The 14180-nt window shown below is 31.7% G+C and overlaps 1 protein-coding gene across 6 annotated transcripts in view; it reads right to left on the bottom strand.

Annotated features, from left to right (window-relative positions):
- The window catches only part of LOC124531375 (tensin-1), a 96558-nt gene that overhangs the window by 48570 nt on the left and 33808 nt on the right, over window positions 1-14180 (bottom strand). The window contains exon 2 of one of the 6 annotated variants that reach the window (XM_047105935.1): window positions 12967-13253. The exons of 4 other annotated variants lie outside the window; for them this stretch is intronic. In XM_047105935.1, coding sequence (XP_046961891.1) covers window positions 12967-13035 — 69 coding nt within the window. In that variant the 5' untranslated portion in view covers window positions 13036-13253. Of the gene's footprint in view, window positions 1-12966; window positions 13305-14180 lie in introns of all 6 variants that reach the window. One more of the 6 variants, XM_047105933.1, reaches the window with a different exon arrangement.

Raw genomic sequence — 14180 nt, 5'->3', positions numbered from 1 at the left:
ACCCTGGACAAGAGCCAGATTAAAACTAGGCTACGGGCAGTTTATCTCTATTTAATTACGAGTTGATAACATACGTTGTAATAAATTGATATATAAACAAGCTGCTCATTTATCAATTATGAAGATATTAATACCGGATTTTCAATTCTATAAGTTTAAAAGGTTGTTTGGTAAAAATAAACAGACTTATTTTGTGCATATTTTTTAAGCAGTATTTATTATGTCCCGTTGTGGAAATATGTGCAAATATTTTCCTTAAAAGAAAAGAATGCCTTTGATTAGGACTTATACAGGCTGATACTATAATTACGAAATATTAATGATGTCGTATGTATCGTAATATTATCGTTTTATTTCTAAAGAAATCACATAATATCATAATAAAAATTCTATTTAAATAATATACGGTACATTCAAAAGCTTTAACTTAGAAAATGACTATAAATCACCTCTTTTCCCTTATATATGTTTTTCCTAAAAATGCAATCGGAATTCATATCAGTATAACAACACCCGTCCTTTGAAGTTTGTTTGAGAATATGATTAAAATCACTTGAGAATAATGTATTTCAGAAATATCCAATTTGTAAATAAAAATAATCTGAAATTTAAATATTTCAATATCGAAACGATAATGCTTGGATACCTAAAATTAATTTAAAAGGTAAAATAATGAGGTTTGTTGGAATTGTTTAAATACTTAGAACAGTTTAAAATCAAGGAACGTTAGCATCAACTATTCTATGGGTATATTTTATTCTGAAGTCATTAAAAATTCAGTCGGGAGTCAGGACTACTTTGCGTTTAAGTAATTTAAGCGATCCTACAAAGTGTTTTCATAAGTTATGGACAGGTAACGATAAGAAATTCTAGAGCTAGACAGTAAAATGGAGAAAGTGATAAACGAGCCATATTCGATCAAATAAACAGGTTTATCTGTTTACGTGTGTCTGTATGAATCGGCCTTAGAGCAGTAATTTGTGGTTATTGTCCGCCGTGATATCTCTCCACATTTGCCGTGCGATTGTGGTGTTCTACGTCTGTTCTACAAATTGAGCTTTGAAAGTCTGCACTTAGATAATCTGCCTGCATATGGATGTAAATTATGTGAAAGTCAAATTATCTTTGTGTGTGTGTGTTTAATGACATATATTACCCTTGTAAATTAGTGATGTCAATGCTCATCGCAAAAAGTTATTCATGTCATCGTTTCGTTTTAATTTTCTTTGACAGATTTTCATCTTGTATGTCATTATTATATGGACAATTTATTACTATATCATTATATAAAAATTGTGTCATAGAGTTGGTATAACATTTTTATTTATGTAGTATATAAGTTTAACTTAATTGATCACGAAGAATGTGTTTCTGAAATCGTAGCGCCGGTTATTTTATAACGAATTAATAATTAAAATCATTTTTAATATTTCTTAAATTACATCGATTTAACCTGTTTAGATATCAGCCCCAGATATATGGAATGAGGGGTCTAACCACATTACTTGCCCCGGGCAGTTATACAAAGGTGGGTATGCACTTATAAGTATATACAAAAGGTAGGAGGCGTCTGTCCACGTAATAGCACAGATTCCGTTGAATTATTTTAAGCTACCTACTAATGTTGTCGACGATATAGTAGGAATAGCTGGAAATCTATGGACTAGACTGGCAAAAGATAGAAACACCTGGAACAGTTTGGAGGAGGCCCTTACACTTAATAATATTAACCTTAGATTAAGCACAAATACTAACAATACTAAAGTAAAAAGTAAAGTAAAGTAAAGTAACATCCTGTACATTTCCCACTGCTGAGATAAGGCCTCCTCTTCCATTAAGGAGAGGGTTTGGAACATATTCCACCACGCTGTTCCAATGCGGGTTGGTGGAATGCACATGTGGCAGAATTTCGATGAAATTAGACACATGCAGGTTTCCTCACGATGTTTTCCTTCACCGCCGAGCACGAGATGAATTATAAACACAAATTAAGCACATATATATAGTGGTGCTTGCCTGAGTTTGAACCCACAATCATCGGTTAAGATGCACGCGTTCTAACCACTGTGCCATCTCAGCAGGGCCAACAATACTAACAAATAATTAAGTACATAACTATTATACAAATTACCAATCAATATATGTATATCAAAATTGTAAAGGAGAAAAATAAAGCTTATATATATATACTAATGTTGTCGTATCTTATACATCATGAACCGCTTATTTATTCAGCAGTACCACAACTAAATTATTACAATAGAGTGTCAACATTTCGGCTCGTAGTATATTCATTATAATTAAAGTTTCAATATTTTCGATCTTAATATATTCATTGAGTATCTCAATTACTTTAGAAAACAACAAAACAATTAATGCGATCACAAATATATTCAAAAACATCGTATGCTATAAATTTATTATAACTGTCACTCAGATGTATTGTAAAATGTAACATAAAATAGATTTAGTTCGTAGTTATGCTAAGCAAATCAACCAACGTCAAACTATCCGCTTAAGACACTTAGTGAAACGTAAACACATGCTAAATGTCATATGTAAATATTGGTTATTAGCAATCGCAAGTAAATAATTTCAAGATTTCAATTCTGTTAAATAAATCTCAACTGTTGTATTGTTTTTTTATCACTAAAACATTGACTGACCCCGTCAACAGCCACAAAATAAAGATCTTACCCCGGCTTTAAATCACACAAAGTACCCGGGGCTGAGCGCCAATAGAAAGACTTTATTTACTGCCTAAATAATTAAATGAGACATTTACAATAACTTCAACTGTATACTTACAAAGAAGGAATATTTAATTTATAAATTCTTAGAAGATGATAACATCAACTTTTCTCCGAACATCGAGACTGCTAATTCGTTGAATCGTGATCTATCTCCAAAACTTAATCTAACTTGTCAAATTTTGCTTGAAATTATTATGTTCTCATAATGGCTACCACAGAATTATGGTATTCATAATTATTTCTATTATGACACATTAATAAAAATAACTTCGTTGTTAATTCTTTGTACATTTTAATTCAATTCTTAGTTTAATGGCTTTAAGTTAGTAGGTATATACTTATTTTACAATTATAAATAAACAGCATATTGTATATTAAAAAAAATGGTTTTGATATAAATACTTGAAATAAAATAAACATAAAAAGGATTGTTTAAGTTAATTTAGCGTGGTTTGGTTAAGATGCTCAGCCACTCCACATGCCGCAATGCCGTAAAAATAAACTTAGCGCACCACTCCCTGGCCTGGAGTCGGCAATCGCCCCCATTCGTGTTTGCTTGATCGACTGCAGGCCCCACTTATCCATCTGCGTTTATTAGGTCGATCAGGAAATCGCAAAGTTAATACCGGCGTGTTTATTTCGATAGGTGTTTTCTCACTGTTGTTATGCTTAAAGAGTTTCAGTGTTGATAAGATCCGGCAATTTTGGAGAGCGGTTAAAATACACGAGACTCGGTGAGATTACATTTTGTTTACGTCAATCAAACTTGTTTGGGATATAAGGGTAGCCTGTTATTTTATATACCGATGGAATTCGATAACTGTCAGCCATTTCAAGCAGAATTTCGTATTTGTAAGCGTGTTGTTATTAATTATACGCCGAAGTGGTCTCAGTGGACGTTTATTTACACCGACGATTCAATATAATTCCAACGTGAATTTTCAACTTCATAATCAAAACATCAACGTGTTTATTATAAATTCAAATATTATAATTTGTTTATTTAGACATTTCGTATAAAGTTTAAAATGTTAAGTTAATAACTTACAGAATAATCTGTCACGTTTATCAAGACTGCTCGATGGTATTAAAACTGGATATTTACTTAATCATAACATTTATATGTTTACGGTCTGTCGTTATTATAACAGTAGCATTCAAACATGCTATCTCGAGAAACATAACTGGGACACACAACTCCATACAACAAAAATGGTCATTAATTAAAACATGTATTTATATAACTCGTCATACTTAGCAATTTTAAACAGTTACATATTTAATAAAAATTCACATTGTTAACGTTTAAATTGTTTACAATTTATTTAAAGAGGTTGTTTTTAATTTTAATTATTTCTCTCATCCTTCTAAGCATTTTTATAACTTATTCATATTTATTAACTACACAAAATATATTTACACAAAAACTTACGTACGTAAAATTATATACCTAAACCTTCTTTAGGAATCCCTATGTCTATTAGTGAAAACCGCATGAAAATCCCTTTTTGTAGTTTGGGAGCTCATAGCGTACATACAGACATATAGAAGCGCCCGGGGACTATGTTTTATAATATGTAGTGACTCAACTTTGAATAGTCTAAAAATCATAAAGTCACGGTAGATTTCACGAGCTGTCGGAGTTATAGGTTCATTGTTTCGTGTATACCCATTAATTATTGACTTACGATAAATTACCAAACAAATTAGGTTTCGCAAAGAAAGGCCATAAAACGAAAAAGGCTTGAGGCGTCTTTGTGATGCAAAAGCTGGTGAGAACGACTCAATTGACTAAGATGACATTGGACGTGTACAAAATGACGCATACATTCTCTTAATATGCGAATCGCGGTAAATTGTGAAGGGATTGACCAAATATTTAAGGTGAAACGTAAATATAACGTATTTGTCGCTCGATACCATCACCAGGATGTCACAGTTAACAAACTGGATCGTGTATGTAACCCATTAAAAATGCCCTTAATATATGTATGTTATTAAATTTTAAGAACATTAAAATAAAAGCAACAATATAATTAAACCATATTCGAATGAAAGCTGACTGTATGTTATTGCACCTTATGAGTTTTATATTAAAAAAAACCTATACATGTAATAAAATTGGAGTGTCTGTTTGTAATATTAAAATAGACCTTTTTACTCAATGTATATGGATGTATACACGGTATATATACCAAAATAACATTTTTTTTCTGTTTGTATGTCTGTTTGTTCCGGCTAATCTCTGGTACGGCTGGACCAATTTTAACGGGACTTTCACTGGCTGATATAATTAGGAGTAACTTAGGCTACTTTAATATTTTGTTCAAACGCGTACAAGGTTGCGGGCACAGCTAGTAAAAAATAAATCTTAACTCTTTAATCTATCAATATCGTACTAGTTATAGTACGAAAATATATTGATAGCTCAGTAGATCATTGTAATGCTTAAAATGCGATACTCTTTATACATTATATTTCATATCATTAAAAAATTAAAACATACGATGCATACAAAGAAAAGCGGAGACAATTATTTTTAATCGAAATATTTTTTTACGTAATTAGCCCTATAATGTATGTAGTACAATCATAAATTCAAATTCACATATTAAAGTCATCTACATCAACAATTACACTTGCACTTAGTGTAACGATACAATCATTTTTACATTACAAATTGTGATATCCCATTGTGAGACACGAATTATGTTAATTGTTTTAACTACGTCTTCAACCCGACCATTTTCAAGAGTCTACACCGTAAACGATCAAAAATAATTTTGATTGAAATACTCAAATGTACAACAACAACAACAACAACAGCCTGTAAATTCCTACTGCTGGGCTAAAGGCCTCCTCTCCCTTTATGGAGAAGGTTTGGAACATATTCCACCACGTTGTTCCAATGCGGGTTGGTGGAATACACTTGTGGCAGAATTTCTATGAAATTTGTCACATGCAGGTTTCCTTCACCACTGAGCACGAGAAGAATTATAAAGACAAATTAAGCACATGAATCAGCGGTGCTTGCCTGGGTTTGAACCCGCAATCATCGGTTAAGATGCACGCGTTCTAACCACTGGGCCATCTCTGCTCACTCAACTCAAATGTATTACAGTTTTATTATACGAATAAATAACTGTATTTCCTGTCAGTTCACTTAAATTCGTTGAGTTTAATCAACAATTTATTTGCTTAAATGCGCAATGATATACGAATCCGATATGACATTATGCTCACAAATTAAACTCGCAAACTTATTGATGACAGAACCCCAATTACTTACAATTTATTCGAGATTGATAGACAACAATGATAATCTAAATTCCAGATGCTTAAGAAACATGGCTAACGAGAAATCTGTTATAGATTTTTTTAAATACATATTCCGTAGTCGCTATTTAATTAAGCAAAAAATATGCTTGTCAGTGCGCGATTAACAGATTAAATCTAAGCGTAGTTCAGGGACAATTCTACTATCAAATCGATTCGAAAAGTATTCGTTGCCGTTTTCCTATTCTACGAACGCAACGATCCCGTTACGATTCGAACAAAGTTGGACCAGAATATAACCATGATCGTGTCGATAAATGATATGAATAGTAGAATTGCTCCTCAGTTAGGATTAAGCTCAGATCAATTTTTGTAAAGAATAGTTAAAATTGTATCGAGAGATCATTTCCCTTATAAGTTTAGTGGAATTCACCCCCCGATTGTTTCGATTTCATTTAGATATTCGAGTCGTTTGTGAAGGATTTGTTCATGTTGTGTATGAAACTGACAATAGGAATTATCTATAGTTCCGGGTCTATTGACCTCTAAAAATATAATCAATTGCTGTTATAAGATATAATGCGAATTTATCATTACATATTTTGTATAATCTGTTATCGCTAGGATATTTATCATTAGTAGAAAAAAAGACGATAAATATTTGACATTGATATTGCCGTATTTATTGTTAGCTATTATATAATCCCTGTGCCTGAATTTAAACTGACTTTTAAAACCGGAACACAGCAATAGAGTATTGATATTTGGCGCTAGAATAATGGATGAGTGGGTGGTGCCCACCCAGACGGGTCTGCATACAGCCCTACCATCGTAAAAGAGCATCATTTTAATTTATACCAGCAAGATCATATAATAAAATTTATATTTACGATTGTATAATAATAAACTAGTTATTAGGTGACCTAATTAAAGTGACGGTCATTAAATGTACCGCAAATATCTAGTACGACCTTGTCTTGTTTCACGAATTGGATATTTTTGATTTCTCTACGAATATTTGGAATTTATAAACTATTTCAATAAAGATATCTTCAACGACTACAAGTGCTATGTGTTAAAGCTAATAATATATACTAACAAATTTTATGTGAACATGCGGTCTGAACTCTGAAGCCATGGACACAGTCTTGGAGCAAATGTTTGTTGCCTTCTGCGGTCGAGTTAACGGGGTTAAGCAAAGTTTCTTCATATATTTATCTTGCAAAGCAAACAAAACATAACTCGGAAGCGCCCGAGGCCGATATTACAGTAAATTGTTTAGTTACAAAGACGAAATGAAAAAAGTTACAAGCCTCAGTCGTTGGAATTTCATTCATTTTAATAATAATAATAAAATTCAATTTAATCATTACTAACGAGACTTTCAACTATGTATACGACAATGACGGAAAGAAACATGTAAAGTAGTGGATCTGTTTCCAATTTAGAACATTTTGTTTTAGTCATAAATACATCGGTTCGGCTTAGACACTGTCGACGGCATATAATGCAGCTGTTTCGATTTCAAAAAATTGTGTTGTTTAGCATTCTCGTAGGTTTACGAATGAACTGATTGTGTGGTTTGAAATATTTATAAAATTCATCTATATTATTCGCTCTTCTTTTGTGTAATAGGTAGGCAATCGAGAAAATGGTCAACACCAGCCAAAGACATTATCGTTGTCAAAAATGTTACCCATTCCTTCTTACTTCGTCAATGCGCCACCAACCTTGACAACTGAGATGTTATGCACCTCATGCCTGTAGTTATACTACCTCAATCATCCTTCTAAGCGGAACAGAACAATACAAATTATTGCTGTTTGACGGTAGAATATCTGACGAGTGGGTGGTACCTACATGTGGTGGTGGTGGTACATGACATGCTTGTTGAAAGTCCTTCCACCAATTACCTAAATGCTTGAAACGAAATTATAACAATTCAATCTATTATTAGACTATTACGAGACAAAAGATTTTACATAATAGCAGTTAATGGTATTCTTTTGTGTAATAAAAATGTGTATTAAGTTGGTAATTGCATAACATGTTAAATAAACACGAGAGCCTACTTAAGTCATATATTTCCTAACACTTTGACGAGAAGGCTTTAAACTAGAACTTCTAACAGCAGTGTAATTACACCGTGCCTAGACCGGTCTCATCCGTAATTAATCTTCCACGGAAGACGGCTACGTAGCAGGGATTTAAGTGACATTTTAAATATCCGCTCCTCCATTACTTAAAACAAACTGTCTTCAACTGTCATTACAGATAATATCGAAATTTAAAAAATATGAATCTGCTTAAATGAGACCTTTTTTGTATTTTAATATAACTATATAAAAAATCGGACCTAATCAAGTTCAATAATTTAAAAAAAAATCTTTCTTTTTTGTAAATTTTTTTTTTATTGGCATGATCAACGCAAATATCGAAAATATTTTTAATATCATTAGATTTCAGAATTATATTCCGCTTATATATTCGAGGTCACATAATCATACTCATATTTAAACTAGGAAATGGAATTATCGCAAAGTATATTAAAAAACTATGTTCCAAAATTCTATGTTAAATTTGACGCGACTGAAGTCTGCAAGTTCTGCAGGTAAGTCATACATATATTAAGTGTTTTTTGCTTTAGCAGTTTATTTTATGAGTCTCGTTTTTCATATTAAAAATGTGTTTTAATATAATTTGAGTTTGAGTTTGAACTAAACGACAGATTGTGTTACAGAAAATACTACCTTAAATTGTAACCTTATTACGTTTTTAAAATACAATTTTACAGTTTCACAGCAATTGATTTAAGATAAACTGTTTGACGGAAATAAGCCTCGCCATAAAGCAACCACGCTTGTTTCCGCAAGGCATACTTTATGCATACAAAGACGATATAGATTCGTGACTCACATCAATTCTTACACAATTCAATCACATTTAAATATATAACGTAACTTAACAACTTTATAAAACTCTTTATAGATACGGAACTCTTTGGATATAAAGTTTTCATTAAAAAATATTTATAGAAATTACATTCATCGTTATCAATGAGATGAATGATGAATGGCCTTCTTCCCATTAGAGGAGTTCTAGAGTTTATTCACCAAGATGCTTGAATTGGTTAGAAGTGTGGCAGAATTTCATCCATCTTTTCCTTGACAAGCATGAAATAAGCTTAAAAACCAAAAAAAAAAAAACAAATGAAAACTCAACGGTACACCCGGCTTATACTGGATTGATTTCACAATTCGGTCAAGATCCATGTTTTACAAAAATTTGCAAATTAGGATTCTTTTCGATATGTTTAAATTTTATTAAAATAGTTCAAGTCATTTTTGATCGTTCAAGCAAACATAAAGTTGACAAAGAGGTATTTTAAAAATAATCTTAGGTATATTTTTGTAAAAAAAAGTAGTCTAGATTTCATACTGTTAAAATGTTCACGTATGAAATTTAATAAACTAATTTTCAGCGTCTTGCGTAAGTCACCGCACTGCCGGCGTCATGTCAATCTAATCATACCATCAGCCAATCAGGTGTTAAACGTGTTCACTCAATCAGTTGATTGCAGTGAGGAAGTAATTATTTACCAAACGTTATATAGTTTATTTTTAGTTTTAAACGCTTTATTAGTGGATAATCTATTGAACTTCCGTTTAAAATATATAATTAATTACCATATGAAGCCATATCGATAGGCATAATATGAATAACTTGCTCAACTGAAAGAAAACAATCTTATATCATGAAGATAAAGCCGAGTTTCTATAGTTTAAGAATAGTTATTCCGCGTATTGTGTACAAATTACTGTCATATTACCACTATTTATTTCTATTTATTATTTATTCACTTGATATGTTATACCTGAGTTCTAAAGTTCTTAATAATAAAATCAAAGACGATAAGATTTAACAACAGACGATTTAATTATTTTTTATATATTCAAACCAATTGTCCCTCTTGAATCTTTTAATAACCGAACATTAAGGTACGTCGTGCCGATACGACGTTTCGGATCTGCAAGTCAACGAATATTAAAATACTTGTAGAGTATTATATAGAACAAGTTCGTTAAACGATATACGTCTATGAATGTATAAGCGGATTTATAAGCATTTGATACAGTTTTAACAAACCTCTATTAAGATTTTCAAGTATGATCTCTATTGCTACAAGACCCATTAACATTTATAAGTACCTAACAATATTTTATATTGTATGTTTTTCCTTCAATTTAGTTTTATAACTTACATAATAATTATTTGCATAAAAGCCGTAGACACAAATAATAATTTAATAAGTCACAATTGCGTGGAATAGTTGCAAGAATGTATGCAGCTAAACCTCTTTGAACCGCAATTCCCATCCATAAATGTGATTGAATTGTAATCCTGTCATCAGCGGAGGCTATAAGGCGAGGTATTATGCTTTAATAAAGGTTTTAACAATATAACTCCCAAGTGTTGCAATTGCATATATTATATTATAATGTTATATGAAGTTAATAATAACATTGAAAACTGCATTTATTATAATGATGGCACTGATTTGTGATTATAAAATTAAATCGTTTATTGCATTCATTATATACCTCAATTCAAATATATATATAAATAAAAATTTTAACAAAACGAAAAACTGACTTCTAACAAAACACTATTTTAACACAAATAAATATACACTAAAAAGTAATAAAAATAAATGCGTATTCAACATATTTTTAGAGTCCTCCTAAGTAAAATGAAATGAAAAATATTAGACTACTTAAAAGTCGATTTACAATTTAAAAAAAATACAGACGAATTGATAACCTCCTTTTTGAAGTCGGTTGAAAAGTGATGAGATCGTACTCGTTGAATATCATACGATGCATATTTTAATTTTGCATTGTTGATTATGTATTTCATTCGAGAAACTGAGTGGTCTGTGCTTATTGATAAAATCTATATCCCGAACAGGTGATCTTAAGTTTTATTCTGTTATATAATAACTTAGAAGTCTTCTACACATAAGAATCAATTCGAAATATACTTAAATTGATATGTGCCAAATTTTAGAATTATAGTACTTTTTTTGCGTAAACAATTTGGATTTATGAGATGTGACGACAAAAATGACCACAAAGATAAAAAATACATCTGTTGTAAAAACGAGCTCCATTAGAGTGTTATTACAAGACAACGTTTATTTTTTAAACAGAAAATCCGTGAAGCCGTCCTTTTATATCGTTTATTTTTAAAGTTGGTACTCTTACACGACCCTTATCACATTCCTCTTAAAAAAATACTTAAACACTTAAATAAAACAAGATACTATAATTACATTTAACCGAGAGAATAAAACTAGCATTATGATTAGAGGGAAAACAGCAGTTTCAAAATTGTAAGTAGCATTTAGATTCTAAGGATAAAACACTGTAAATCCCTTTTGCGTCGACTGGACGCCTACACCTTTGAAATACAATAGAGATTATTATTGTCCATATAATTTTAATTTATGAATGTAGGTGTACGCTTAGCCAATTGGAAAGCTAATAATTATTCAAATTGCGAGTTAAACCGCTTATTAATAGTGCGGTGAATTCTATCATGCGTATAAGATCAGTCCTCGGGCCCTTCGAGCATCGGGCGAGCTTAAACGTGCGCAAGCGCATTCCAACTAAGCATAGTCTGACACTGAATCACTGTTTCCACTTTTGACTTGAGGATTAATTTTACGACTCAAAGATGCTGCACTGCAAAACAAAGCGTTAATATTGAGAAACAAAGGCGTCCTCGTATACAAGTTGTGTAATATTTTTTATCAAAGACACGTCAAGCGAACGTAACAAAAACGATAAATGCCCAACAATAATAACAAATTACGTTTTATGAACTTAATATTCGGTATTTCCATACAGAGTTTTCGAAAATTGTAATCACGTTAACATAAAATATCATTTACGCTATAAAACTCGAAATGGTCGGAAATGTATTTAATGGCATTTATCGTGTGGGAGCACGTTGGGTTATTCTGTTGTACCTTTACAACTTTAAACATACAATTTGAACACGAACGGTATGTAAATAAGATTTTTAATAACGACAAGTGATGTGTTTGAGCTCTGACATTTATTCACCGATGGGAACCTGACACAAGAGAAACCTACCCAACGCCGGTGTCAGTGTCGTATGACCCGCGTATTTCAAAGCCAAGTCGTGTTCTTGCCATTTTATTTGTTCGTAGGGTAAAATGCCTTCGCTTATATCAGTCTATTGAACTTAGCGTGCTTGTGTTCTCGCGTTAGGGTCGTGTCAATGAGAAAGATAAATCGAATACTCTCGATCACGCAAGCAATGCAGAATATCAAATAGGTTAGAGTCGTACGTTTATTTTCTACGTAATTTAAATATATATTAAAATTACGAATTGTAAATATCGATATTTCTAAACATTGCGTGGACACAGCACAGTGCAGTAAGTCAGGTAGGTATACAGTAAGGTACGCGCTCGAGCCGCGACCCTGGCCGGCAAGAATTCTTTGACCTGCAGTCTACGCACAATCAGTGCTTGTATTGTTGAAAACATTTATCTTTAAAACGTTGAATCTTATCAGTGTATTTCTAGATTATTCGACGAGATTAAGAAATTTTCGAATATCTGATAACGAATTGAATACATGCCGATTTATTTTACTAAATAATTAGTTTTAAAAATACTCAAACAAACTTTGGTGGTAGTCGTGGTACGACAGTTGTATACGTATACTCATAAGCAGATAAATATTCATTTGGAGACTCTTGAAATTTGTCCCGTAAATTGTTCTAAACAAACCCGGTTTATGTAAATATTCAATTAAGATACTATACTCAATACTTTGTGATAGTGTATTAACTAAGGTCAAATATAATTATATAATGACAAACATTTGAATTTTTCAGTTCATACCCTTAGATCAGAGCTTCCCGATGACGTGGAAGTGCTACTGCTTCCGAGCCGACCGTTGTGGTGATACATTTCTCACCGAAAAACTGTATCCAGTTCAAATACAAGTTTCACTTTTACGTTTAGTCTCTTAATATGATTGATTGGAGTTTTTTCTCAAGATTCCCATCAATGAAATATCACTTCACACGTTTTCCTCACAAATCACTTTTGTCATTAACTTTCATTTTCTTGGCTTCCAGGCTTGTTGAGCCCTTAAACTTTGCAGGGCAAGGAGTTCATTAAACATCCTAAATTAAATCATTGTATGATAAGCAATGAGTTTTATTAAACTGTTTTGTCTAGGTGGGACAAAATGAAATTGGGCTTATTTGTTTAATATAATATAACAAAATATAAGATTTCTATGAGGCCTATTGTTAGAATAACACAAGTGTACACCTGTAACTTATGAAATGGTATACGTGACTCAAGGAGGCATTTATCGCTAAACTCCAAAAACATAACACACTTATCGCTCACAATCGTCAAAGGCGATTACAACCATATCGTCAATATTTTTACTCGATAATATATCGCCATCACCTTGAACGCTAGCCACAGCTATTTTGCATACATTTGCATAAGTAAAGTGTTAGAACGACCAAACAAGGCGGAAGGAATTATTTATTGCATATTAAACTCTATATATTATTCCTTTTCTGCATTCAGTTATCCATAAACATTTTATACCATCAATGGTTATTTCGAGTATTGTTAACGTTTTTTGCTATATTTTTTCGAACTGAATCTGGTTTCGTGACATCTTTTTTCTAACTATCAAAGTTCAATGACATTAAGGAAAATAATAAACGGTTTAATGAAAACTATATAACTATGAGTTTATTCTTAATTTAAATTTTCAATTTAAGCTTTAAATTTACTGAATTTATATGAAATTTGAGTTAATCAATGTCATTCTACATAAACACGAAACTCACAAACTACTAGCTACTAAATTATTTTTTGATATTCCCTTGGATATGATTCGATAGATTTTAAGAAAAAATATAATTATTTAAGTATATTTTTGCGTTAATAATTTAATTCGCTTGTAGTCTAAACGCATAAAAAGGCAATTTGGTTTACACAGATCGCGAAGCAAACAACACGAGAGCCCACAGATAGATTTATTTATAGGACCGCCGCTAAGTAACTCTACAAGGATTTAGTGTGAA

Source organism: Vanessa cardui, chromosome 7 (genome assembly GCF_905220365.1).
Source record: "Vanessa cardui chromosome 7, ilVanCard2.1, whole genome shotgun sequence".
Taxonomy (NCBI): domain Eukaryota; kingdom Metazoa; phylum Arthropoda; class Insecta; order Lepidoptera; family Nymphalidae; genus Vanessa; species Vanessa cardui.
Note: the sequence above shows the minus strand (reverse complement) of the source record. Positions and strands in the feature narration are given on the sequence as shown.